Source organism: Eurypyga helias, unplaced genomic scaffold (genome assembly GCF_000690775.1).
Source record: "Eurypyga helias isolate BGI_N326 unplaced genomic scaffold, ASM69077v1 scaffold12200, whole genome shotgun sequence".
Taxonomy (NCBI): domain Eukaryota; kingdom Metazoa; phylum Chordata; class Aves; order Eurypygiformes; family Eurypygidae; genus Eurypyga; species Eurypyga helias.
The window spans coordinates 58,003-85,062 of record NW_010223988.1 but is presented as its reverse complement, the minus strand read 5'-3'; the positions used below and the strand labels follow the sequence as shown (position 1 = coordinate 85,062).

The following is a 27,060-nucleotide window of genomic DNA, read 5'->3' as shown; positions in this document are numbered from 1 at the left end:
ACTCCATCAGCTTCTTTAGCGTTGTCTGTTCTCTGTTGCTGTAAACTGTAGTGTAGATCTGCCCACACAACTGGGCGATAGTTTACGGTGCTGGAGGTGACCTCTGATGTTTCCTGTGGGGTAATTTCACTCCTTAAAATAAAAATTACTGCCTTTAAAATAAAGTACTACTTAGGCTCACTTTCTCTGAGTTTATGTTAGCGGTTTATGACTAGCAACTCTTTCACCTGAGCGGTGGTTAAACAGAGGGAGCAAAGGTAAGAGTGACCCAATGGCTTTTTGTAGGTGCACTGCAAGCTTTGCAGTTGGCTGTGGTTTGGGTCAAAACTTATGAAATAGTTGTTTTGTCCTGGAGACCCTCTGGCATAGTTGACTGTTGGGTGCTAGCTTTTTTCTAGATGCGGAAGAAGCAAGCTGAGAAAGTGAAACTTCTCTGCGTCATTCTGCAAGACAGCCCGGCTGAAGGGCTCTGTGAGCCAACAAATGATGCGTTTGCCTTCTGTGGTGAGGCAGCTGATGACTGCAGGCGACAGTGGCTTTCCCACGAGGAACTGAAAATACTGTAGGATCCAAACAGCAATTAACTAACCCAAAATAACTGTTAGTATGAACTGGTTTAGAGTTTGAGTCCTTGGAGTCAAAGGGATCGTATCCTGGTGCTGTCCTGCTTGTGTTACATAGTGTTGTAAAACTGATCCTTCTCTTCTTCATAAATTGAAGTTAAAACCTATTTTTCAAAGAGTATGGAGAAGTTGGAAAGATGGCTGCCTTCAGCTCCTGTATGTAGAGGCTTTACTGGAGTGCACCTCACCACGCACACATCAAGAGAGCCTGGTTTCACAGTGCTGTCTGCTGTGCGGTGGCATGTCAGCATAAATTGACCACAGCAGAGAAGATTAAGGTGGTTCATTACCAAAGTTGGGAAAATACCTGTGGTTCTTCAATAACGCCGCATCTGTACGCAACAGTTTATCTGGAGAGTCGCTCTTGTTGCATGCAAGTAATCAAGATTTGATTAGCTGAATATAACAACATCTGTTGTTCGATTGAGATGTGTAGGTGTGAAGCAGGATAAAGTTATCTTGCCTGATTGCTATCTGGAGGGGTTTTGAGGCAACAATTTGAGTACAAAAGATGCTGATGCTGAAATATCATGCAGTTTACTTCTAACTGCAGGTCATCACAAAACGTCTGCTGTTGGATCTGCTACATCTTGTTTCCCCTCATTCCAGATTGCTAAATAACTGAGAAATATTCCAAATAGTAAGTGTTCGTAGAGTTAAAAGAAGGAAATGTGCTTGTCCTAGTGGCCACGTTGTGTGGGGTGCTGGTTGTGTACTGTCTTTGCATCTGTTGCATGCAGTAAGCAATGTCTGGTTCATTGTAACTGGGTGTGAAATGCTGGAGGTGGGGGCTGTCTGGCACAACAGTAATGATTCGAGCAAAGTTTCTTTCCTAAAGTTTCATTAGCAAGACAGTGTACTGGCTTCTGTACAAGAAGCTCAACCTGTTTAAGTGTATAATGTCTTCTTTTTAAGTATTGTGTCATTACAGTGGGATACGGGTTTAAAATTTTACTGTGATACCTTAAAAGTTGGTTAGTATCTACTTAGTTACACGTGATGATTTTCCTTCAAAAAAGTCAGGCCATGCCATCTTGTCCTGACTATAGTCCTCAAATCTGTAGTCAACAACTACACTTCAGTTGCTGATAATTGTAGAAGATGTTTTGTGTCTTTGCTACTCTGTCTATGGAAAGAAAAATCACCTGCCCGTTACAGAAGATATGTTGTAACCTTCTAGTCATGTTTTAGGTCCTTACCGAGTCAAGAGTCTGCCCAGTTAGCACTGCTTTTATATAAGGGGGTATCTGTGTACAGTGTAAGGTTTTACACAGTATATGCCAAATCTGATTCCCCCTTGCTGAGAAATAATGAAATGGATCGCCCTTTCTGAAAAATAGTGCTGTTTCATGTTTTGTACCCTAAAGATAGCAAATGTTTTTTCTGTTAGTTTTGTAGAGCTGTGCCTGCAAACTGTCACATCTTCAGTGGAATGTACAACCAGTCGTGATGGGAAATTACTGGGTTTTTAGAGCCTGAAAAGAAGGGCAAGATTGGCTTCTGCGCAGCATAAGGAGCAACTTCACAGATTCACACATAAAACTGCCAAAATAATTTTCTTGAACTTAGGCAAACCAACCTGGGGGGAGTGTTTGGCAAGCTTATACTGCAGCCAGCAGTTCTCTGCCACTATCTTCGCCGCTTGCTTCACAACCAAGTTTTAAGTGGTGCGAAGAATATTTTACTGAAGAGTGATTTTTTCCCTTCCCCTCCCCCCCACCTCTTTCTAAATACCATGACAATTCCCTTTTGTGTAAGGTAAATAAAGATTCAGGTAGATGAATTCTATGATTCTAGGTAGATGTTTCCTGCCATGACTAGGTAACAGATGAAGAGTAGATCTGGAGTGAATCAATTCTCTTCTGCCATCAGTTCACAGATGGGTTGAATGTCAGATTATTCAGGGTGGGTTTTGTACTTGCTGTATTTCTGCAATTGGATCCAGACTGGATGTGTTATTTGAGTAGCCTTTCTTTAGACATGCTTTTGCAAGTTGCTGATTATTTTGTTTGTTTGGGGTTTGTTGTTGTGTTTAAAGTGTGTCTGTCAGTCCTGACCCCTTCCCCTCTGATGTGAGGTCTGTGTTTCTTAGGTTCTGGAGATCTGGGCTCAGGAGGACTTGCCAGTTCCTTTAGACAAAACCAGCTTCTTCCCTTTACTCAGCTGGTTGTAACACTCTGGCTAAATAAGGCCAGATGATCCCCATGTGCCTGTGTCCTTTTTCACTTCTCTTGTCATTTCCTGATATCCCGGTAACTTTTGTTTACCCTGAGCCCATTTCAGCCAAGTGTAACAGAAGGATATAGATTGCAAAGGTAATGCTGTCCCTGAAAGCTTTTCAAGGCTAAAGTCACTGAAGGAGCCAACTGCGTAGCTCCTGTTAAATAAACATAAAGCTTGTCACATACAGATCTGCCTGAAAACTTGAAACCTGTGCAGTAGAAGACACGATGATGAGCAAAGGAGAAGAAACCTTTTTCATAGCAATCATATAATGGGAGCAGGAATTGCAGAGGAGTACTGGGACTAGTGCAGCACACTCAACCTGACCATGAGGAAACACTTCTTCCCTGTGAGGGTGACAGAGCACTGGAACAGGCTGCCCAGGGAGGTGGTGGAGTCTCCTCTGGAGACTTTCAAAAGGTGCCTGGACTTGTTCCTTTGTGATCTACTCCAGGTGATCCTGCTCTGGCAGGGGCGGTTGGACTAGACAATCTCTAGAGGTCCCTTCCACTCTGTGAATCTTTGACTTGAATCTACAGGTAGTCATGATCCTGGTGTACATGTCTGTGACTTGTGAGGGTGCTGAAGACCTGAAGAAAATGGATAGCCCTTTCCTGGTAAGGGTGTCTCCAGGGATCATTGTAGACTAGGAAGGTGTATTTCTGCTCAGGAAGAAATTACTGTGCTTTCCATAGAAACTTTGAGCAATACCCAAACAACGCTTGCCAGAAAACCTTGGGAAAACTGTGTCAGAGGACAAGAAGGATGTTGAATTGAAAATAAAACAGAAATACCCATTAGCTCCCTGGAGTCAGGGGATGTGGCTTGGACTAAGCTGTTACTGGTTTCTTATTTTTTCTGCATTTATGCACGGCATATGGGAAATGTATGTTGTGTCTGGAATTGCAGCTTGGAGAACTGAGTTCTGTTTGGGAGTGAGACTTGTGTCTAGTAAATGCTAGCTGCGTGACTAGTGAATCACTATGATATTTGAATGCTCTTATCTTTTGTGGTGCCTAATGTAAATGAAAGTTTGAATTGGGAATGGTTTGTGTATGTATCATCTCTGTTGTAAATACAGAGAATTACATTTGGGTTTTCTTTGGGGTTTTTTTCCTCCCATTGAGTTTAAAAAAAATCATTGGACTGTGTAAAGGGGAAACAGATAATTTGAAGGTGTTCAGTTTCTTGTTTGGTTTTGGTCTGTGGTTACTGGGATGTGCTTTTTTGATAAGCAGTTATTCTAAAACTGAATTGTCTTGTTCTCTGGCAGCTGTTTCAAGAGTAGGAGATAGGAAAAGGCCTGGGAGAAAATGTTAAACTAAATGTTATTTATCCATCTAAGTAATACTTCCATTAAATCATTGTCCTGAATGGTTTCCCCTCACTCTTTGATGGGGCTATCAGGATGCTTTGCGCAGAAGAAAACTTTGTACATTTTAATGCCCGAAATGCTTTGGGTGTTTTCCAGAAACTCTACTTTGTTCCTGGTCATTGCAGCACCTTTTTTCTCCAGATGTGATCAAACATTAGATATTACTTATGGCTTTAGTGCGGTAGCTGAAGGCAACACACCAGATGTGCTTTGGGCCTTCTTGCCTTAGGGGCCAGGACAGCTGAGATGGCTGTGATGTGCCTGTCATACCTTCATTATTCATCACCACATGCAGCTCTGGCCTGCGCTTTCCCGACACATGACTTCTGCTCTTCAGGGGGCCAGAGGCTCTGGTTTTAACAGTTCTCAGCCTGAAGTCTGTCTGGAAGAGCAAGCCTCTAAGAGTAAGAGGTGGTCCCGGTTAGAAATTTTAGAGGTAAACTATTTTGAAGCCTTAATTTGGCAGGATTTTCAGAGGTGGTAAAGGGCATCTCTGAGTAAGACTGGCCAGAAAGTTGGTAGCCTCTGAACTCTGATCCCAAATGACTGAAGTAAATGTACTTGAATGGAATACAGTTAACGGGCAAAATCAGAATCGCTTCCCTCTTTTTTTTTTTTTTTTTCTTATTTCTTCTCCCCCTCCTGGAACTGTTCTGGCTCAAAATACATCTCTAAGAAAGGGAGCTGTGCAGAGGCAGTCATTTGGTTTGGGGAATGTAAATGCACTGCATGGTTTTGGAAAGATGTTAGCTTTCAGAAAAAGAACAGCAACAAAAACATAGCATGTGAAACATTGGGCACATCTTCACATCTACGTGTGTTATTCCCACACGCTCCCAGCAGCAGCTCGGCTGACTGGTTGGTGTGCTGAATATTGGTCAAATGCTAACATAGACCGCTTGCTGTGGTGACAGCCTGGGAATCTGTTGCCGAGATGTGTGTTCTGCTGTTTTTGTTTAACGACTGGAGTATGGTACTGCCTCAAACCCTGTGGTTACCGAGTTACTCAGCTGAGATTAGTCTGCCTCAAAACTCTTAAGTTGTGCAAAGAATTGCAGCGGCTTGAATGTCTCGGCTGAGGGTTTTCCATTGCGGGTGATGTTAAGCACAGCAGCTACTTAAGGGTAATTTATCATCTGGTTTTCTATCAAGTAATGGTTCACCTTTTTTCCCCAAGTGGACCTTGGATGTTCTTCAGAAAAAGTGGTAGTTGAATATGTGAAATTCAGTGATACATCCTACTTTACACTTCATAATTCTAACAGAAAATTACTTGTATAATATAGAAAAACACATAAGAGAGGGACTGCAGGAACTTGCTGTTGGAGGACACTAAATCAAGTGAGAGTTAGTGTAGCTGTATTTTAAAACGGTTTCTATGCACTCTGAGTGATGGAAGAAGGCTTTGTTACAGCTACACTTAGTTTTTAACCCTGGAAGGGAGGATTCCTTCTAAATTAATGAAGCAGCTGTTTGTCCCTATTGGATTTACTTCTTTTTGTCTGTACTCTGGTTGTCTCTGACCTTGTCCTGGCCTGTGCAGGCTGACGTATCGATGTGCCATATGGCTGCATAAAAAGACTGCCTGTCACTGTGATCTCCAGATCTGTCACATCTTAAAACCTGCGAGTTGGAAACGCATCCTGTAGGTTTGGTGTAGGAGTAGGACACATTTACTTAAAGGGCCCGCAAGTTATGGATATGGCTCTTTTCCAGTGTTCTCCCATCAATGGTCTGTGCATAGTATTACCGTGTGTTCTCACTGCTCTGCACACATCTTCCTGCAGTCACCAGCATGCTTTTCCCATGGTGACTGGTGTTGCTTTAGTGTGGACTTTCTGAAGAGTTTAGAGTCCACTGATGTAGTCCATCGTGTCATGTGCTAATTTGAAAAAGCAAAAGGGAGGGAAAAAATTTAACTATGTGTCTCATTAAATTGTTTTTTACTTTTGGAGATGCTTTGTTCTAGGCTGGTAATACCACAAGACTTAACTGGTGCTTGCCTTGAGCATCATGGTGGAAGCATCTGCATCACTCAGCGCAGTGTTCTCGCTGCTGTGAAAAGTTGCTGTGCAGTGAAGTACTTGAGATCATAATGAGATTCTGTAATCATTTGTTAAACACGTTTTGATGGTACTGTTAGTATTTAGTGTTTTATGAAAAGCTCTGCTGGTGCTATGAAATAGATGTAGTTTCTGTCCTGAAGAACTGTATAATGAATGATGGAGAGAAGTACAGCAAGAGATGCAATTCATGTAACTCATGCTCCTTTTACATCCAATTTTATATAAACTGTGCTGAATAAAGGCAGTGTTAACTATAGCAATTTCTTTTTTGAGTTTGATTTTTGCAGCCTGAAAGTCTTTAATGACGGTCTTGTGTTTCTTATTCTCACAAAGACACTAACTTGCTTGATATCGGTATTGCTTTTCGTCTCCAGATGTTTCCTTACTCTTTATACGCTTGTCTTTGTCGACATTTGCCTCCAGATCCCATATTCTCTGAACTTGCTGCCGTGTTCGTTTTCTCTGTCTACCTGGGGCTCTTCACTTGACTTCTCTGAGCAAGCAAGAGAAGCTTGGTGGTGTACAGAATCTAGATTCTGCTGCTGTTTAGTGTTTGTGGACTCGGCATGACATACAGCTGCAGGGCGGGGGGTGGGCTGTAACTAGTTCATCTAGACCTTTGCCTCTGGGGGTGGTTGTCTGCTGCCTGAGAACCTGCTTAGATGTTTGTATCCTGGGCTTATGCCTGGTGCAGTGACGCAACAGACCTCCACAGAGGGGAGGGGGGATAGTTGCTCTTGTTTTCTGCGAAGTGTGACCCTCTATTTTAATATTTTTCCCCCCAATGCTTCTAAGTCGGTCTAATTCACATGGATCTTTAAGTGATGGTTAGGAGTCCCTGCTTGTCAAGTTTCCAAACTTGTACTCCAAATTTTGCACAGTTTCAGTTTGTTTTGACAGGTCATTTGACTTGTTTTAAGTTTAAATTGAAGCAGTTGAAAGCCAGCCGTAGGGAGCTTGGAAGGCACCCAGCTAACATCGGTGCCACCAGCACTGCCTCGAGTGCCCTAACCTGTACTGCTACAAAACCTCTGTATATTGTTTCCCTCATCTTTGTCCTGTTCTGTCTGTGTCTTCTTCCCAGCAAAAGCCAAATCCAAATGCGGTGCCACGTTCTTCCCCTGCGCTAGCGGGATCCACTGTATCATTGGCCGCTTCCGGTGCAACGGCTTCGAGGACTGTCCCGATGGCAGCGATGAGGAGAACTGCAGTAAGTGTCAGCCTGCTTGCGAGTGAGGGTGCTGCTTTTTCTTTCCACTAATTAATGCTATTTGTAAAGGAAGCATTTGTTAACCTTTAGTGTGGGTGAAGTATTCTCTGTCATTTACCACCCAGATGATCCTTGACCTTTTCACTTTGTGATACTCTTTTTTTCTAAGGTCCAGCTCTGCCTTTGTACACGAACTGTTTTGTACACAATGCCTGTATGATGCTTCAAGCCCCTTTGTAACTTTGAAAGGAGATGTAAGCTGTGTGTTTGCTTTGAACAGGTTCTCTCTACTCAAATGTAACTCAGATGGGGTAGATCTTGAATGTGACTTAATATGGTTTAATTTTTATTTGCCAGTTTCTTGTCACTGGAGAATATGACTTATTTGTTCATCAGCACATTTGAGTTTCTCTGTTTATGCATGTTCTCAAACAACAAAAAAGCAAATAAAGGGTTAGTTAGTGAAACAGGTTCTTGGAAGGAGGTGGAGGTTCTTGAAGTCAGACATATCTACCAACACACTAGCTTGAGCTGCTGTTCAGCATCTTGCAGGAAAGTCGCAGCAGAGATCATCTGAAGTACTGCTTGACGTGGGTTAAACCCCCTGCGTGTGGCTGCATTGATCCATTTGTATCTGTAAGTCTAGCAGGGATGTACCATAGCAGTAAGGGAAGGTTATGTTTGATACAGCAGCTCTATAGCTATTATCAGGAGCCGGTAAAAGCATGGTTCTGTAGGCAGATGATTGCAGCACATACTTGCTCATTCGCTTGATAGAGCATGCTGAGTTTTTCTTTTTAACGACAGTTAAAGGTCAGGAGGATGACAACAGATGCCAACTTTCAAAGATAACAAAAGGCATGATCTTTACAGTGATCTGTCTGTTTCTTGGAGAACTTCCCTTTTTGGTTTGTTTGCTTTCCCCCACAGCATGAACATCTCTTTAGGCCAACAACAGATGACACCTTGAGGGCCTGGTTGGGGCCCTCAGAGGAATGTGGCAGGGAGATAGCACCTCTGCAGAGCAAGTGAAGCTAGGGAAAGGTGGCTGTAAGCTAAGGAAATTACTTTAGGTCATGCTTGAGCAAGTGGACTAGAAAGAAATTTAGACAAAAGTGCTTTTGAGTATCCTTGAGGTAGTGGACTGACAAGTAGCATGTCTCAACTGAAAATGCACCAATTCATGGAGTTGGTTGTGACTGTCATAATTTCCAATGAGCTTGTCATTTGTAGCTCCAATATGGCTTTACAGCTGCTGCTAACATGCTGCTCATCGCCCCGTTTCTATGTGCCATTTAATCATACACTTGGTATCTTCTAGCCTATCCAAGTTGTCTAGTTACTCGTTTGTTTGTGTAGGGGAGCAGCACTGTAGGCCTTAAAGTGACGTGGAAAAGCAATATGATATGCAAGTGTGCAGCAGTTTCAGACCAAAGGCGACTTATCATGTGTTCATGATAAATGTGCTTTTGGGGAGCTGGAGGAATTAGGAACTGTTATATATACTGCAGGTTATAGGCATGGAAGACTTTCAAGTTTTATGGGGTTTTTTTTTAAAGACTCATTAAAGGCAGGTCTTTAAAGAATAAAAAAGTAGGAAGCTAGTTAGTATTTGGGAACTGTAATCCCCTTTGTTATTGTGGCAGAGAAGCACTTTGAAGCAGACAAGGCATCTAAACAGCTTTTTTTAAGGTTTTCAATTGGAAAGTTGCATTCCATTTCAGTCACATCATTACTAAAATCTGGCAGGAGTTCAGAGAAGAGGGACAAAAATGATTAAGGGACAGAGGTTGATTTATGAGGAGATATTAAAACTGCTAAATTATGCATATCTTAGCTAAGCAATGACGATGCTGGAAGATAGGGATGTATGTGCTATATATGTAGGGTGCAAACACTGTTCAGGAGGGGGATTATGTAGTTATGTATGCTGGGCTGTAGCTAAGAGTAGAGGGATGAAATTAGAAAAGAGAAGACTAAGATGAATATCAAGGAAACTTCCTTGACAGTGAGATACATTGAAGCTGTGGTGAAAGCTGCACTGCTTGAAGCTTTAAATGAAGTTAGACATAGCATCTTACAGTATATTTACTGCAGTGTGAAGGCTGCTCTACCTAAATGAGTCTGCTTAAATACTATTATGGTTTTGATCTGTGTACAACACTGGGCCTTACGTGTAAGGATTTTCTGGGTACTACTGTAATGTGCTTATTACCTTAAGGAGTTGAAATTCAAACACTGAGAAGTTGAGAGATGTCAGCATTGCCAGTGTATCAATTCAAAATGCTGAGGAGTATAGGGGAGGTAGAAGAAGACAGAAGCAGAGGTAAATAAACCACTGCCTGGCATTTCTCAGCCAGGGTTGTTGTCTTATAATCTGAAACTTGAGCTAAACTGAGTTTGTTGTAATGGGAACTAACAGGCAGTGTTTATGGTAGGCCGTGCTACCCTCTGTATGTCTTCATTGTGAGAAAAGGCTGAGCACCGGTGTTCGGTGTTCGGGATAGTAGCTCTCATAAAAGTGAACAGAAGGCTTATCACAACTGTGAGTGGACTAAATCTCTGCTAATTGTAATGAATATTACATGAATTAGAAATTTCAGTGCTCTGTACAGAGAGACAAGGTTGGCTTGATTGCCAAGTTACTCCCACATATTCAGCAAATTGACCAACTGTTGAGTTGTGACCTGTTGTTGTTGATTGCTTAATGGCTATTTCACTGCCTGGGTAAGAGAATTTCTAATGAAAGCTCTCACTGTCTCTTTTCACAGCAGCAAATCCCTTGCTTTGCTCTACTGCCCGATTCCACTGTAGAAATGGTCTTTGCATTGATAAAAGCTTTGTGTGCGACAGTCAAAATAACTGTCAAGACAACAGCGATGAAGAAAGCTGTGAAAGCCCTCAAGGTAGGTACAGGGGTTTTATTCTGTTCTGCAATATTCTACCAATTCCAGTTAACAGGGGACAGACTCAGTAGAAAACATGATCATGTTGGCTAGAGCTCTGCTTTCCTAGTTCTGCAGGAGAGTGAAACGCGTAGGGGGGGTTGTGTGTGCGTGTGCATGTATGTCATTCTCGGTGCTCAGAAGGCTGGTATCTTTTTCAGATTATAAAAATGCACTTTTGCAGGAATGGTTTATAATCTGTGATCCAGTGCTCGCTGAAGTTGCTGGGAATCCATGAGTGACTTATATGAGAGGTGGATTTGGACCCAGAGGGATCAATAATTAAACTTCAGTTGGAAGTAGTTCAGCGGTCTGTTTATTTACCAGATGAGTAAATCTGTGTAGGCTTAAAGCTTTAGATCTTCATTGCTCAGTTACTTTCTGAAAGACATGCTTCACTGCAGGACAAGTCTACAGTGAAAGAATTTATTCCTACCCTTCCTTGCTTTTGCATTTAGAGACCAAGATGAGGACAGGAAGAAAATTTTTGTTTGCAAATAGTGTACTAAGTCTTGTGAGAATCTCAAAATGTAATCTGACTTTGTTCTCTTTAACATATCCTATAAGTCTACATCTAGTGCTCAGCTTTGTTTTCTAAGTTCACACTATAATATTTTGCAAAACATGAAGTATATATGAATGTCTTGAGGTTAACAAATGATGTGTATTGGGCACCAGCTGCTAAACGTTTTCATGTCTACTGAGAGATCAGAGTAGACAAAAAATGGGAGATGATGGATATTTGCAGGCGAGATGTGCTGTGCTTGGGCCTATAGAAAGCAGGACACATGAACATAAAGCAGAGTATAAAGGAAAGTAGTAGTTAGGGAAATTGAAGGAGAATTACTTTAATATCTACTGTGCTGATGATTGAGCCCTTTGTGGAAGAGAAAATAATTCTGAGCTTAATATGGTGATAAATATTCTTGGTAGCTCACAGGGGAAGAGGAAAATCATGCAGCATCAGTGCCAGCAAAACAGGCTTTACAGTAATGGTAGGTGACAATCTCCTGCGCCATTCCTCTGCCTAACCTTTGAGCTCCTTCCTTTGGCTCCATATGTAAGGGCTGAAGGGCTCATCCTGGTAACCTGCCTGCTTTGCTGGGCTACATCAAAGCCTGGGAACATAGCTCTGCTCAGATCAAAGCCTCAGATGGGGGGCTCTAGCCTGCCCCCTACTCTCTGAGCAGCGGGAGGGAAGGGCTGGTGAGGGACTGGTGCGTGTGCATTGCTGCAGTGCTGCTGTCCCTGTGCTGAGGGCTCCGTTGTTTTTCACTACAGGCCTAAGACAGCCTAATAAGATTAATGGGGGTGGTAAGGTTTCTTGTTAGGTTTCTTTTCTTTTTTTTTTTGTGGCTTCTGAAGCTTAAAGCAGCAGTGTTTCTTTTCCATGGGTGGGATGACTGCTTCCTCTGCAGATTAATTGGCTGGATTGCCTCCAGGTTGTTTGTTGTCATGACAATCTGCTTTTGGAAGTGACTGTCAGGCTCAGAAGAAAAGAGCTGTGTTTCATGAAGCCATTACTTTTGTCTTTATCTTTGGTCCTTCTGGAAAAGTCAGATTAGTAAGAGGGTTAGGCAAAGTAATTCTGTCTGATTCTATGCGTGAAAGAGCCCCAAACAAGGAAGAAGGAACTCTCTCATTAGGACTAGACCAGTGATGGTTTGTGGGCTTTTATATTTAAAAAAGTCCAAGTACAGGGATGGGAATGAGGAGTTCCTAAAGTGACTGCTGGCTGTGGGGAATGTGTGTGATTGCTTTTGCCCTTTGGCAGCTCAGAGCCTCCCTGAATTGCCATTTTGCCCTCTGTAAGTGGATCATGCTTGAATATCTGTTTTTTCCAAGTGAGGATTAAATAGTATAATGTGCCCAACTTCCTATCTGAATGTAAATGACAATTCCCTCTGGAGTTTGCAGCTATGAGTATGTCTGTATGGCTTCCAAACACACCAACAACTTTGTGTTAATTGAGAATTAGAGGCTACTGTAGACAGTCTTTCATTTCTCACAATTCTTTCTACAGCAGATCTAATTACTGTTATTACAATGGGTTTTGTGTTAATGCAGTACACAAGAATCCTGGTCATTAACTAGAACTCAAGTGCTCTGTGTACTTAGGGACAGAGCAAACAAATCTGTAGGGTATTGTAAAATGAAAATAGAGGGTTTTCTTTCCACTAGCTATGCTATCATGTCAAATGTGGTAGCTTTAGTTCAGTGTACTTGAGTGTGGTCTGACATACAAGATTGCCCTTATGTGCTATTTTTCTATCAAAAAAAATGTGCATTTGTCATAACTGCTATACAATAGTGTCATCATTTCCATTTAACAGATGGGGAGGAGGGGGCATAGATCAGCTAAATTAAATGCTCCCAGAGTGACCTCCAGGCTGGTAGGAGTAGAGCTTCATCCATGCTAGTCTGCTTCGAGGGGATGTTGTGAGACTTAATGTTTGCCCACTGTTTTCAGATAGTACGATAACATGTGGAATGGAAGTGTGAATTATTAATTGGTACTTTGCTGTCATCCTGCTCTTGGGTATACTAACAAGCTTTTTAAATTAACACCTCTTCCTACTTCTCCGTGAACTTCAAAGGCCTCCTTTATCTGCTGTCATTACTGGAAAGCTCCAGTAGCATAGCGGTTTGGTTTGTGTCAGATACTCTTCCATGCATAAAGATCCTCTCAATCAAGAAGGGTAATTCTGTAGGCTGGGAAAACAAGAATGTGAACCCACTACTGAAAAATGTATTGGCTCGGTTTGGACCTGGAACGTTTCAGAATGTGTTGTCCTTGATGAGTTAGAGGCTTGCTAGCATGCTGCAGTTTGAGGGGAGTCTAAAGCCATGGGTTTATAAAGATTAATTTTAGACATAAGTAGGGGTGGATCCATTTGAGGGGAGGAAGACACAGGTCCCAGGATTTAGTGGTGAAAATTGGCGGGGAGGTTGTTTTTGGGAATCTTTCAGAACAGGTTCCCACCCTCCTTTTTCTTCACCATTTGCAACTGAGTGTTGCACATCCTACAAAGGTTTCTGTGTTATGGGGAAAGTGTCAGTTTAAAAATTTAAACTGTGACAATTCAGCAGCAAGTCAAATAATTCTGCTCTAATTCCTGACAGTAATTATTTGAAGCTCTTGCAGCTGCCATGGTAAACCTCAGAGCTGTTCATTTAATCCCACTCCAGCTACACTTTGGTCATCTCTGGCTTCCAGCATTGAAGTAGTACAACCAGACATTTCCCTTACTCTGGAATGTGGTGTATTCATCAAAGTATGTGCCTGAGTTTTGGGATTGGATGGACAATATACTTGCTTGGATTATCCACCCTAGTCGCGTGTACGAGGCCTTCTTTCTAGGGTGTTACTCCAGTTTTAACAACACTTGCAGTGATTGGAAATGTCTGCTGGTGTTGTATACAAATGGATCCTAATCCAGGGAAGTTTTTCCCTCATACTCTTTTTTTTCTCTTATTACTTTGATATTTCTCCCTATGCCTCCAATTAGCTGACAGTGCTAATCACTCACAGCAGCTACTCTGGGTGTACTCCTCAGGCCTGCCTGTTGTCGCTGGGGGGGATTTCCTGCTCTGCAACAGGCATCCGCTCAATTGGAAGGGAATTCCTCCTTCTTAATATTTTTCAACAGTTCAGTTCTAGGATGGTATTTATTCTCCTAATTGCTTTTTATTTAAGTGTGTCTTCACAGTGCTTCTTACTTTAGTTTTTCCTCCATTTTGTACTTTTAGTCTAGAAAGCTTTAACACCAACAAAAGCATACTGGATATTTGAATTAAAATTCCTTTTCCTTTCATGGCTCTTCTTTTTGTTTCCTTCTAATTTTGCTAAATACCTTTATTAGCTTTAACCTCATTGCCTGTGAAAGAAGGTTTTATTGCTGTGAGCATATATCCACTCTGACTGGTGCTGTAGAGAGAGAAGCTCTTGGCTTCAGTAACGTTCCTATGATTCTAGCTCTGCAGTTAAGTCAACAGTACTGTTGTTGTCCCAAATCCAGTTCTTCTTACACACAGAAGCAAGATACTCGCTTTACTGCGTGTCTGTGCCGAGATGCTGATGCACCCCGGAGAAATCGGGATACACAGTTGGACAGTTTCCAGTAGTAGTCAGTAATGCCTACCGTCAGCGCCTACTCTAAAAGCATCAGTTAGGGTTTTTTTCATGCTTTGATTTAAAGGTATAGTACTTAAGATCACCACTTGTACACTAGGTAGGGGTCTTTCCTTGGAGGTGGGTAACAAGTATTGGAGGTGTGTCTTTTATATGATAATGAGCAAAGTTCATCTAAAGGACACATTTTAGGAATTTTGGTGATGTGTCAATACATTTTGACAAACTGTGCTAACTAATTAAGGATATACTGCGTATTTCCTCCACTAGTCAAGGATATACAAGACATACGTTTGTTTTTCAAGCATTTTGACCTCCCACTCCTCTATTCAAGGTTTCCATATAGCTCATTGTCTTAGTACATCCTATCTTAGAATAAACAAGCTTCACAATTGCCTCATCACCATTGTGTTCAAGTTATAAACCAGATGTTTTGCTTGTGTCCTGAAGTTGATTCCTGCCCTGTGTTTCCACAGTACATTTGTTAATGTTCACTGTTGCACATGTAGATACCGCCACCTTTTATTTTTTTTATTGAATTTGCACTAAGATTTTTATATACCCCAATATTCTAAAACACTTAGAAGCATACACAGTTGTCCTTTCTATGTATAGAAATCGTGGCATGTATAAATTACTTACATAAAAATTGACAGCATATTACAAAATGAAAAATCTGACCCTGCGTCAGACAAGTGGAAAACAGTTCAAAAGGTTGACTTAAAAATTAATTTTAACTGATAATCCAAATTCTGTAATGATAACTTCTGTGGAATTAGAAGTGGGATGAAGTTGGAAGGGGGCTGGCCATAATGGTAAACACTGTGGCACGTTGCTGGTTTTTGCCTGATTGAATTGCGGTGCAAAGAGAGTTTTATAGCTGACAGCCAAGTTGAACAGACATACTCTACATTTCAATGAAATACCACAAAACCTAATTTCTGAAACACAAATCGCTTCCAGAATATCCCACTCTGTATGAAGCTTGTAACCAGCCCTTGGCACGTGGCAAATTGAAATTCTGAAATTCCCAAATGCTGTGGTATCACTTAGACAGCCAAAGCTTTGTAGTTGGATCCTGGCTGTGTACGTTTCCTTTTATTGAGTCTCTCTTTGACTCATTATTGACTCGGCCTGTAAACTGAAGCTCAGCTTGCAATTAGTGTGCATCAGCTTTGAATTTAATACTCAGAGGCAGACTAAATAGAAGCAGGAATTTAAGGAAGGATACAAATAAAATGTCACCAAATGTTCTATTAAATGAAGGGTTTGCCTGAGCATGTTTAGCTCTCTAATATCTCTTTATAATACTTGATAGGTGGAAATGTTTTTGTCAGCTGTGAACTCCTCCTTTCCTCTGTTCCTCTATTCCCTAATTAAGTCCAAGCTGCTTCTTTCTCTTTTCTCTCTTAAGATTATTTGAAAGGGTTCCTGTCAAGAAAAAAAATCAGTCCATCTGCATGGAGACTAAAAGGTAAGGTGAGCTGCTGTAGGCAGATCAGTGCCATATTGGTACTGGTGTTTCAGGTGATTGGTATGTTTATTCAGGCATATGTACCTGAGGAAGAGTGGTCTTGTGGATCAGCATGTTGCTCCTGCAGGCACTCTGGCCTAGCATTTTGGCAGAATAATAGCCATGCTGCCAAAATGTTAGGTTAACCCTGTTTGGAAAGCAGCTATTCTCTGAAGAGCAACTGTAGTGTGGCAGTAGATGAGCAGTGACTTCTAGTCTTCAGATGGACACCAGACTTACTTCAAAGGGTGTTTGTAGGTCTGGGAGGTTTCCAGCCTCTTCACCTGATCTCCTCTTCAGCCCACCTTTGATGGCTTGAAGCTCAAAGCAGTTACCAGCGGATGATGACCCAGCTAGTGTAAAAATCAGTTTTATGACCTCGGTCAAATCTTAGACAAGGTGTTGTATTACTGGGGGCTCACCATATTTGTCCTGCTCTAGCGAGAAAAGAAAAAGAGGATCTGGCAACAGTCACCTTGCCCTGAAGGCAGTTCCTTGAAGATAGTAAGGATGGGGAACAACTGGCTTGTGTCTCCAGCTCTCATTATCCCTGTACCATAGACAGGCGTATTTGAGGATGCTAATTGTAGCCTTCCCTGAAGGCACACCGTATTCCCATGATGGAAGTGCTGTTCCTACAGGAGTACCTTATTGGAATCATGCTGTAATCCTGTGACTCTTTTTTTTTGTGGGGTTGTTTGGGTTTTTTTGTGGTTTTGGTTTTTTTTTTTTTTTTTGTTCCTGAGGCTGAGATTGTTTCCCGAGCTTGGTACAGAAGCGGTACATGCAGGCAGTAACCATGTATCAGCTACCTTTCTTTGAGACAGTAGCTGAGCTGGGAATGAAGACTGTAAATGGCATGAGTTTGGTTTTTCTCACCTGTTCAGGAGTGACATATGAGCTCTTAACAATTGTGGCCACATATTTTTACATTCGCTTTGTGGCATTTATGCCTATTTAACAGCTCCAGAAACTAGTGGCATGAGCATCCAGTTTCTTTGCCTGTCCTTCAAAACTTCAAAAACAGGTGATAAAATGTCACACTAGAGGAAGACAAATTTAAAATAAAGGATATTAGTTTTCCCCATTGCTCTTGAGGCTAATTAAATTCTCTCTTGAGCACTCATTAGTAAAAGTCAATTCCTTTCAAATACATTTTCCACAAGCATGTAGGTCTTTGAAATATACCACATGTATTGGCGTGTCACACCATGTACTGGCTGCTGAATTGCATTAACTTTTCATAAATGTCAGTGTCATTTAACTGAGCAGAAGGCTCCTGTTGCTGGACCATAGGTGGCAGCCCGCAGTCTTTTTGCTGTCAGTGGAGGGCATCCAAATAAATGCACAGATGTTAACCTTTCACTTGCTGTAAACCAAGATCAGTTCCAGGTAAAGTGACCAAGTGCTTTTTCTACATTTATTGTAGAAAAGGATTATGGAGTTTGTCTTTAAAATGAAGCTTTAACTTTTGTGAATACAACTTCAGAACTGGGACAACCTGGTTTTTGTTAGAAAATGGTAGTTGTCATAGTAAACATGTTGGGGAGGAGCCTCAGAAAAGGTTTCTTGGGTTAAATACTGAAGAGAAGCTCTCACTAGCAGAGTGGGGGTTGGCTTGGCTGTTTCTTCTGTTTCTAGTCCTAACCCTCATTCATCAGAGCAGCTGGCCCCAACCTGTAGTTCTACTTCCAAGCGCAGCTGGGAGCTGGTCTTCATGGCTCTCCCACCAGGCCTGGCCCGGCATCCCTGCAGTCTCAATCAAATGACAAACCTTGGTTATTAACCAATTTGCCTGATTATTAACATTAATCTCAACCAAGTGATAATGCTTTGTCCTAAACCTATCTTTGAGACCAGCCTGCATTAACAGGGGCAGCAAAAAGTCTTGAGGTTAATTTATGCTTTGGTGCCTTCACAAATCTTGGTCTGGCAGTGTTGTATCTCTAACCACTAGTTAGAAATGGTTTCCCAAGGTGAACGACTGAAGAAGCTCACTACATTCAGCAGAATGCACAGGGACTTGGACAGAGAGCACGAGAGTCTTCCTTTCTTGCTGTTTAGGAGTTGGGCTGTTCTTTTTGTGCAGCGGTAGAGTTGAAGATCAGTTTTGCTGCTCAGACCAGTATGAGTGGCCAAAATAGATTCCAGCATCCTGTGTGTCAGACTTTTGGGGTAAGTGTTTATTTTTGGGGGGTTACTGTTTGTTTGGGGTTTTTTTGGAGTGTGGGGGTTATTTTGGTTGAGTTTTTTCTTTTTTCCCCTGCAGCTGCCAGCAGTAAAGTTGGAAGATGTGACTCCTATAATGCCAGGCTGCAAGTCTGTCCCCAGCTGAAACTAGTTTTGTACATGGTTAAAATCTTTTCACAACTTCAGTTATATCTGGGAGTAATTTGTGATGTGAGCTATGTCAAAGCTTGTATGTGTGTCCTTGCCCAAGTGGAAAGCCACAAGCAAATCCAACATGACCAGGTGTAAAAGTGTCTCTATTCAGATGTTGTAGCAGTTTAATACATAATGGGTTATGTAATTGACCTAGAGCAGCATGTTTTCAGTGTAGACAGCCCCTTGGAGCAGGGTTAGCAAGGTCTGTTGAAAAGTTTTACTGACATCTGTTCAACGAGAATAAATGCAGTGACTACAGGTCAGCCAGATGTGTCTGTAGCCAGAAACTCTCCTGGTGAAATGCACTTGACTCGTGGGAAGGAGAGCAGCCAGAAATGCAGAATTGCCCTCAGAGACGTAGGCAAACCTATGTGTGTGGAACCTTGATAGGTCTGGGCAGTTTTTGACTGTTATTTTGAGAAATCCTTGCTTAGAGTAATTCTGTTTTTACTCACTGTGCTGTCATAGCTACAATTTCCCTCTGCCTTGCAGGAAATATGATTTTATATAATATTATAGGAGAAATAAGAGTATGGAAAACTGAGCTGGGGAAGGGATACCTCACAACTGAGGAGGTGTTAACATCAGAGTGTGTCTACCGGATTTCCCTATGTCTTCATGCCCACTCCTTCCAAATGCTGGTCTCAGCCAGGTCAGCAGGAGTGTTAACTTTCTGCAGCTGAAGCAAATGGCGTTTGTTTCTTTATTGCAGGTCATGCTTAAGTTGCTATACCACTGCGCTGTATTCACTGCGGAGCATAAATTGCTTCAGGGTGATTTTTAAAACCCGAGCAAGTTGCCAGCCAGGATTCCAGAGAAAGGTATTTCGTTTGGCCTGATTTAAAACTAGAAAATGAAACTTAATAAGACAGCAGATTACCACCAAAAACCAGAAAGTTTTTGGCCAGGCTTTAGGTTAAGCTGAGATTCATCCTCAGCCAAGCATTTCAGGACCTGTAAATCTGTGGAGGATGAGGCTGTTAGAATTCTAGCTTTCCCTTCTTTGCTGCTCTTGCATTCAGACTTGTGTCCCAGAGTCTGATCCAGCTGCCTTGGAAAGCTGGACACTGCACCGGATTTTCCTCTGCCTGCTGAAAACTGTGAAGTGGTGAGAGACATCACACCAGCCTCTACTCTGCGTGCTGTTCCCTTAGCTTGACAAACTAACTCATGCTCCCGTCACCAGATACTCTGTGCTAATTTGCTATAAAGGGTTGTGTTAAAAAAAAAATCCATATTTATGAGGGATGTTAAAAGCTTAAAGCAGTTATATGGTTTTCAGTTACACAAACATCAACATACAATGGGAATTAGAAGCTGAATAATTAATTTTCTGTTAATTTGTAATATAGAGTCTGTGCAAACAGTAAAACCTGGCAAACGAGCTGGGGAGGAGTGCAGAGGGTACAGTGCCATAAAATGTTTTCAGTGTGTCTATTCCAATTCAGTTCAGATGTCAAAATAAGTCGTGGCTGCTGAGGGAGGTGGGAAGCAGTGGGTGCAGAAGTCCTGTTCGTACCTATGCCCTAGGAGTTAAGTAGTTGTTTCCACTAATGTGGCTGAAGGTTGGGGCAGTGGGGGTGCCCATTCACCTGTCCCGAGCTCCGAGGTGGCAGCAGGTAGAGCTGCCTGCTATTGGCATGCCCGAATGGGTATTTTGGGCTAATGTCTGTTACATGCTTGGTCTCTAGTTTACAGATGAAGGATACCAAACTTCTGAAAGCTTTATGAAAGATTATGAAGTCATTTGAAGAAAATAAATGCATCATTTCTGAATGTTACCTGTTACCTGAAGTGTACCAGTCACTGTGGAGTCTGAGTATCGGTGCTGAATTACATCCTCGGAGTCTTCAAAGCAGAAGCTTTCAAGGCTTCATTTATCCTAATAGCATTATTGCACCACAGTGAACGCAGTGATTACAGTGATTACCTACTAGTTCTTAAGTGGAAGTAATTTTGAGGATCTGGTGTTTTTGTTAAGAGATTAGGAAATGTGTTATGCTGCACTAAAACCTGTGGGAATTAACAACTAGTTTGTTCCATTTGTTCAGTTGTCATTTCCCTTTGCCTCCTACATACTGAATAGCTAGCCAACACCAACCTTCTTTTAGTCATGTTGTTCATGATTTATCCTCTACAGGAGAAGACTTAGGACTGTCCTTCTAGAGAACAAGTTCTAGAGCTTAGATTTTTCTTTGAGAAAAGGTTTTTGAACTAAAACTCAAACTCTTGCGTCAGTTAACTTTGAAGTCCACGGCGGCTGGATCCTTGCTGAGTGGTTGGCAAGGAGGTGGTTTGGACTTGGCTTGAGGGAAGAGTGTCATTATGTGCAATTAAATGGAAGGTATTTGGCACTTGTAAGATGTTTGTAAGAACCCACAGCTGTAGGAATAGGGGAGTGTCCTTACAGTCAAACTTGCTGTCAAAGCAAGTTTAATTTTCTTTTTTCACACCCTAGAAGCAGAAAACAATAAGCATGTGACTTCAGGAAAGCAATGCTGTGGGAGAAGTTATATCCTTGTTTATTAATTAGATGACTTTGATCAAGCAGGAAAAGGTGGATGAGAAGACCATATGTTCTGTTCAAAAGCTAACAAATCCCAGGCTGAAATTTTTGTTGGTTTTGCTTGCTATTAAAGCCAGATTTGTCTGACCAGATTGAAACAGGTATGTTGGTGATTGGTTAGAGAGAGAGGTTCTTCACAGTTGGGCTCAAACAGCAGGGTGGCCATATGCAGGTATGAGGACTGAAGTAGCTCTTGCGATAAAAATGAGACATGGTGGCAGTGAGCAGACCCTGGCTTGCAAATAGGGTGTGGAGATCATAGGTAGGGGCTTAAGCTATGCTTCTACTTAATTTGTTTTGTTTTATGGAAGGATCACTTGGCCACAGTCTTGTCACTTGCTATTGTGTGGAAGCCAGCTCTTATAATTAAGACTGAGACAGTGGTAGCCTTCTGCTTGTACACACATGTGATCAGTTTTGTGATGAATCTGCTGCTAAAGTTTACATTCCTGAGCCCAAATTCTTGCTTTTTCCATTGAGCTTGCAGCACAAGTGTGATTGAATCAGACTGCAGAAGCCATTCTGCTGGCTTCTTGTTTTCTAGACTCTGCTTTCTACCACCTCTTGATATCATCAGCTCTCTGGGGTTTATGTTACTTGGCAGCCATACGAGATCAGATTCTAGTCATGACCAATAACTGCAAGAAAATATCCAGAGAGTACCTTTCCTGGCTAAGCTGGGTGTAATTCAAGATTCCATATGTGAAGGAGCAGTGGCTGGAGGTGCCAAGGAAACGTGCAGAAAGCAGTATGGTGAGCTTGCAGATTGGGGAGAGATCGCAGCGTGATGCCTTTGCAAGCTATACGGCCCATCTGAGATGGAAACCAAGCAACGTGGAAAAAGGCTGTCAAATGTGTTAACCTTCAAATAATGAATTTCCCAGGAAGGTACAGGAATGCTTTTGGTCTGTGCCTTTCTTAACTGTACATCAGTAAGGTGGTCAGACTTTCCAGAAAGCCTAGTGTAATTAGGGAGAAAGCATACAGAACCTGTTCCTTTGCTGTTTTTCATTCATCATTTCACCCTCACCATATACTCTGTCGTGTCAGAAAAAGTCTTCAAGCACTTAAGTTTTTGTTTGTAAAGAAGTTTGTGCTTCCCCCTGGTGGTTTGGGGTTTTTTTTGCCTTTTTTTCCTGTAAGTGTCATGGTTCAGGCCCAGCCACGAACAAAAGATCACGTGGCTGCTTGCTCACTCCAGCTCCTGGTGGGGTAGGGAAGAGAAAATAGAAGAAAATGCTCGTGGGTCAAGACAGGGAGCGATCACTCACCAGTTATGATCACAGGCAAGCCAGACTTGACTTGGAGAAGAAAAATCCGCTTAGGCCTTTTTTTCCTGTAAGTGTCATGGTTCAGGCCCAGCCACGAACAAAAGATCACGTGGCTGCTTGCTCACTCCAGCTCCTGGTGGGGTAGGGAAGAGAAAATAGAAGAAAATGCTCGTGGGTCAAGACAGGGAGCGATCACTCACCAGTTATGATCACAGGCAAGCCAGACTTGACTTGGAGAAGAAAAATCCGCTTAGTTACCAATCAAATCAGAGTGAGACAATGAGATCAAATCTTAAAACCTCCTTCCCTCCACCCCTCTCAAATAATGAATTTCCCAGGAAGGTACAGGAATGCTTTTGGTCTGTGCCTTTCTTAACTGTACATCAGTAAGGTGGTCAGACTTTCCAGAAAGCCTAGTGTAATTAGGGAGAAAGCATACAGAACCTGTTCCTTTGCTGTTTTTCATTCATCATTTCACCCTCACCATATACTCTGTCGTGTCAGAAAAAGTCTTCAAGCACTTAAGTTTTTGTTTGTAAAGAAGTTTGTGCTTCCCCCTGGTGGTTTGGGGTTTTTTTTGCCTTTTTTTCCTGTAAGTGTCATGGTTCAGGCCCAGCCACGAACAAAAGATCACGTGGCTGCTTGCTCACTCCAGCTCCTGGTGGGGTAGGGAAGAGAAAATAGAAGAAAATGCTCGTGGGTCAAGACAGGGAGTGATCACTCACCAGTTATGATCACAGGCAAGCCAGACTTGACTTGGAGAAGAAAAATCCGCTTAGTTACCAATCAAATCAGAGTGAGACAATGAGATCAAATCTTAAAAACACCTTCCCTCCACCCCTCCCTTCTTCCTGGGCTCAACTTTGCTCCTGATCTCTCTATCTCTTCCTTGCCAATGGCACAGGGAGATGGGGAATGGAGGTTGTGGTCAGTTCATCACATGTTGTCTCTGCTGCTCCTTCCTTCTCAGGGTTGGGGCAAGGGAAGAACTCTTCACACTCTGCCCCTGCTCCAGCGTGGGGTCCCTCCCACAGGAGGCAGTCCTCCACAAACTTCTCTGCTGCAAGACCTTCCTGTGAGCTGCAGTTTCTTCACGAACTGCTCCACGGTGGGTCCCTGCCTCAGGCATGTAGTCCTTCAGGAGCAGCCTGCTCCAGTGCCGGCTTCCCATGTTGGGCCCTCCCTGGGCTGCAGGTGGGTCTCTGCCCCACCATGACCCTCCATGGCTGCAAGGGCACAGCCTGCCCTCTCACCACGGGCTCAGGGGAACCTCTGCTCTGACCACCTCCTCCCTGTCTTTCTGCGCTAACCTGGGTGTCTCTCTACCATCCCACTCCTCTCCCCACACCAGGTCTCCTTGTTTACTGCTCTTAAATGTTAATTGCAGAGGTGCTGTTTGGCTTAGCCTTGGCCAGAGGTGGGTCTGACTTGGACCTGGGGTAGCAGTTTATCACAGGAGCCATCCCTGTGGCCCCTCTCCTATTACCGGCCCCTCTGCCACACAGCCCCCCAACGCAGTAGCCCATCAGGGGCTCTTCCTCACTTGTTCCTTTTGGTTGTTTGCTTTCTGGTTTCTTTCTCTCTTCAGTTTTTGTATCGTGCTCTTTCTTCACATATTTGGTTTTGTCTTTCCTGGAGGTATCAGATGTGGAACTATACATTAAGGCATATTCACACTTCGATCCACAACCTACAGTTGAAATACTGTGAAGTTTTGTTGCCCTGTTCAGGCAAATCTGTCCTACTCGATCACTGTTCTCATATTTTAGATAATTTCCTGCCCCTCCAGGGTGACACTAAGCTTAAAACAAACGAACAAATGCTAAAACAACCCCAAAACCCACATGCGGGAGGAATCGTACATCTCTGAGCAGACTGGGTGTACACTCCTTTCTGTTCTGTCCAGCTCTCTGAGATGGACCCTGTCTCTCCAATACGAGTGTCAGGCAGTGGCCATCTACAAGAACGTTGCCAGTGGGCTGTATGCATAGCAAATGTGTTTCTTCATGATAATTTCAGCAGAGATTTAATATTACAAGTTTAATGTTGTCTGCAAGTCACAATCAGCTGAGAAAAGGAGTCAATGTCTGCTCTGGTTGTGCTAAAGCTGTTAGAGCAGGAATTTCCTTTCCGCCTCTTTTACCATGATTTATGCTGCTTATATTTTATGGTCTTGATTTATAGCGTATGTCACGAGTTTCTCTGCTACTGGCAGCTCCCTGCCTGCGGTTTGCTAGGTGGGGAGCAGTCTCCTGATGCTTTTGACATGAGGTGTGTGCATTGGCCACAACACATTCCCATTGGACACAGGAACTAAGCCCTTGCAGTGGAAGGTGGGGAGAGGTCTTGAAAGAAGTTACCATCTGCCAGAGGAGGAAGTTTCCACAGGAACAGTGTTAATAGTCCGTTTCTGGATTGTAAACTGGGAGGACCACTTGGCCAACCCCCTGCTATGGGCAGCACATGGCAGCAGATGCAGCATTCCAGCTGTTGGTGTACGGAGCAGGGGGACTGCATTAGTTAAGTTGCCTATTCCTCTATGGGCAGCTGGAGGGGAGAGGAAGCTTTTCAGCTGGATGGAGGACAGGCTGCTGCCAGCAGTTGTCTCAAAGCATTCCTCATTTTGAGATCTGAGAATGGTGCTTTGGAGGAAAATCTCTGCTGGGTTTTTGATGCTTTCCAACCACAAGTCTTTGTCATTTGCAACAGGGTGGAGTTGTCTGCAGTGCTCTTCCCTGAGGTTTTCAGCTGTGGGAACTGACTGAGGAGAGAAGAGGGCGGGGGAGAGAATGTGTCTCTCTTGTGGATCTATGGCTGTGTACCAACAAGAGAGCCAAAAACTATGATGGTGGATTTTTTCCTGAAATATCTGTTTAGATGCATGAGTAAGGTCAACTTTTAGTAGTCTTTATGCTCTGAGGTATATTTGGAAAGATCACCTGCCCTGGTTTCTTGTCCTCTGCATTTTATCTGTTGTAGGTTTCCCCCCCTCCCATGAGTCTTGTTTGCATAGGTGCTTAATTTCAGAGGAGTACAGGAGGAATGCAGATGTTATGACTTCATGTTTTTATTATTTGTTTTCTGTTTGGGCTTTTTTGATCTCTGGAACTCATAACAAAGATCAAATAAGGATTCTCTTTCATTTTTCTTGGCACTAGTCTCTCTCTTCATGGATAGACTTGACTGAAGTTGATTCTCATAGATTCAGTGACTGGTAAATCACCTGAATCCATCCTCAGTCCGGCTGAATTTATTACCTATTTCTGTGTTTGCTAAACAGTTCTTCTGTCCGATATACTTGACATTTAGTGTTTCAGATAGAAGGTGTGTGTTGTGGACCTGGGGGGGAAAAGCTTGGGGTTTTCCCCTTCCTGCTTTGCTTCTCCCTTGGGCAGGATCCATGTCCTTGTGGCCAGCATGGAGATGCCCTGAGGAGCAGGGAGGGGAGCAGGGTCCAGGCCCTTGTTCCGAGCCTGGCCCAGGGAGTAGCTAGGCCCCTGGTGTTGGGGACACGACGGCAGACACGAACACACGCACTGTGCCTGATGCCTGGCTGCTGCGGGGTGAAAGGCAGCACTGCTGCAGCCACAGCAAGTGCTTAAAAGCATCTGTTTTCTTAGGCACTTTCAAGCTCCATGAAACTGGTTTCAGGAAGTATAAATGTTTTACTTGCCAAATATTGTGTGAAATGTCCAGAAAACAGATCTGGTTAGAAGAAGACCTTCCTTGGGAGGGTAGAAGGAGGAGAGGAAGATACCAGTAGTGTATTTTTTTACTGCTTTGAAACAGCACCTCTCGCAGCTTCCCACATAATTAAACCTGTCTGCTTACTGACTTGTTTGTTTCCATTTTAAACCTGGATATAATGAGCATAATTTTATAAACATGAGTATATAGAAAAAGAGTAATACAACTCGAGGGACCTTGTTCTTCAGTGTGATATGTGTACTGCTCTCTTCAGCGGTTCCTTTTGCAGAGCAGTTTATGTGCAGCTTCAAAGTATTTATCCCACTTAGGAACAATATTAAGTATCTTAATTAGCTGGGAAAATGTTCTGGGCTTTTTTGTGCTTTAATGTATTTTAAAGATATTTTCCATGGTGCAATTTCAAAGTGACATTTCTACAGTTCCTTTGAGTGGGCAAGCAGCCGTCACATTCTCCCAAACTGTGTCAGCTACCTGCTGACATATTTTTGCTTTCAGGACATCTCCTCAGATGAGACGAGGTTTTTGCAGATAGGCCCACAAGCCAGGTTTGAAAGTGTCTTGAAGAGTTGGTGCCCCACTGCCAAGCCTCTTATAAGAAGAGGGAGGGAGAATCCTTGGGGGAAGACATATATGCTTCACTGGTGTGGAACACGTTGACGTGCTGCGTGTGCACCCCTTGTACATGGCCCAAAGAAAGAGCACAACCTGCCCAGAGGCTGGGGTGGGCACAGGCAGTGTAACCCCATCCGGAATTCAGAGAGGGGCGCTGTGCCTGCCCCCTTCAGCCCTCAGTTCTCTGCAGCACTTTGGTTCATCTCTCTGCAGCTGGCACGTTTTGCTTCATTAAAATCCATTGCTGGAAGAATCGGCTGGAACATCAGGCAGAACCTTCTATATCTGTAAGTGTGTAGCCATCAGAAACTATCAGAGTTCAGTGAGGTGGAAAGGGGCGTCTCTTTGGCCAAAATAATGAAGTCCATGAGATTCTGTGTGCATTTGTGGCCCTTCCAGTATCTCTTAAAACTTCCAATTGTTCCTGCTGC

At 42.9% G+C, this 27,060-nt stretch overlaps 1 protein-coding gene across 1 annotated transcript in view; it reads left to right on the top strand.

The window, feature by feature from the left end:
- The window catches only part of LDLRAD3 (low density lipoprotein receptor class A domain containing 3), a gene marked incomplete at its 5' end in the record, with an annotated part of 70,877 nt that overhangs the window by 10,832 nt on the left and 32,985 nt on the right, over positions 1-27,060 (top strand). The window contains 4 exons of the mRNA XM_010160120.1: positions 3,386-3,463; positions 4,559-4,625; positions 7,372-7,497; positions 10,269-10,403. Of these exons, the coding sequence (XP_010158422.1) occupies positions 3,386-3,463; positions 4,559-4,625; positions 7,372-7,497; positions 10,269-10,403 (406 nt within the window). The remainder of the gene's footprint in view (positions 1-3,385; positions 3,464-4,558; positions 4,626-7,371; positions 7,498-10,268; positions 10,404-27,060) is intronic.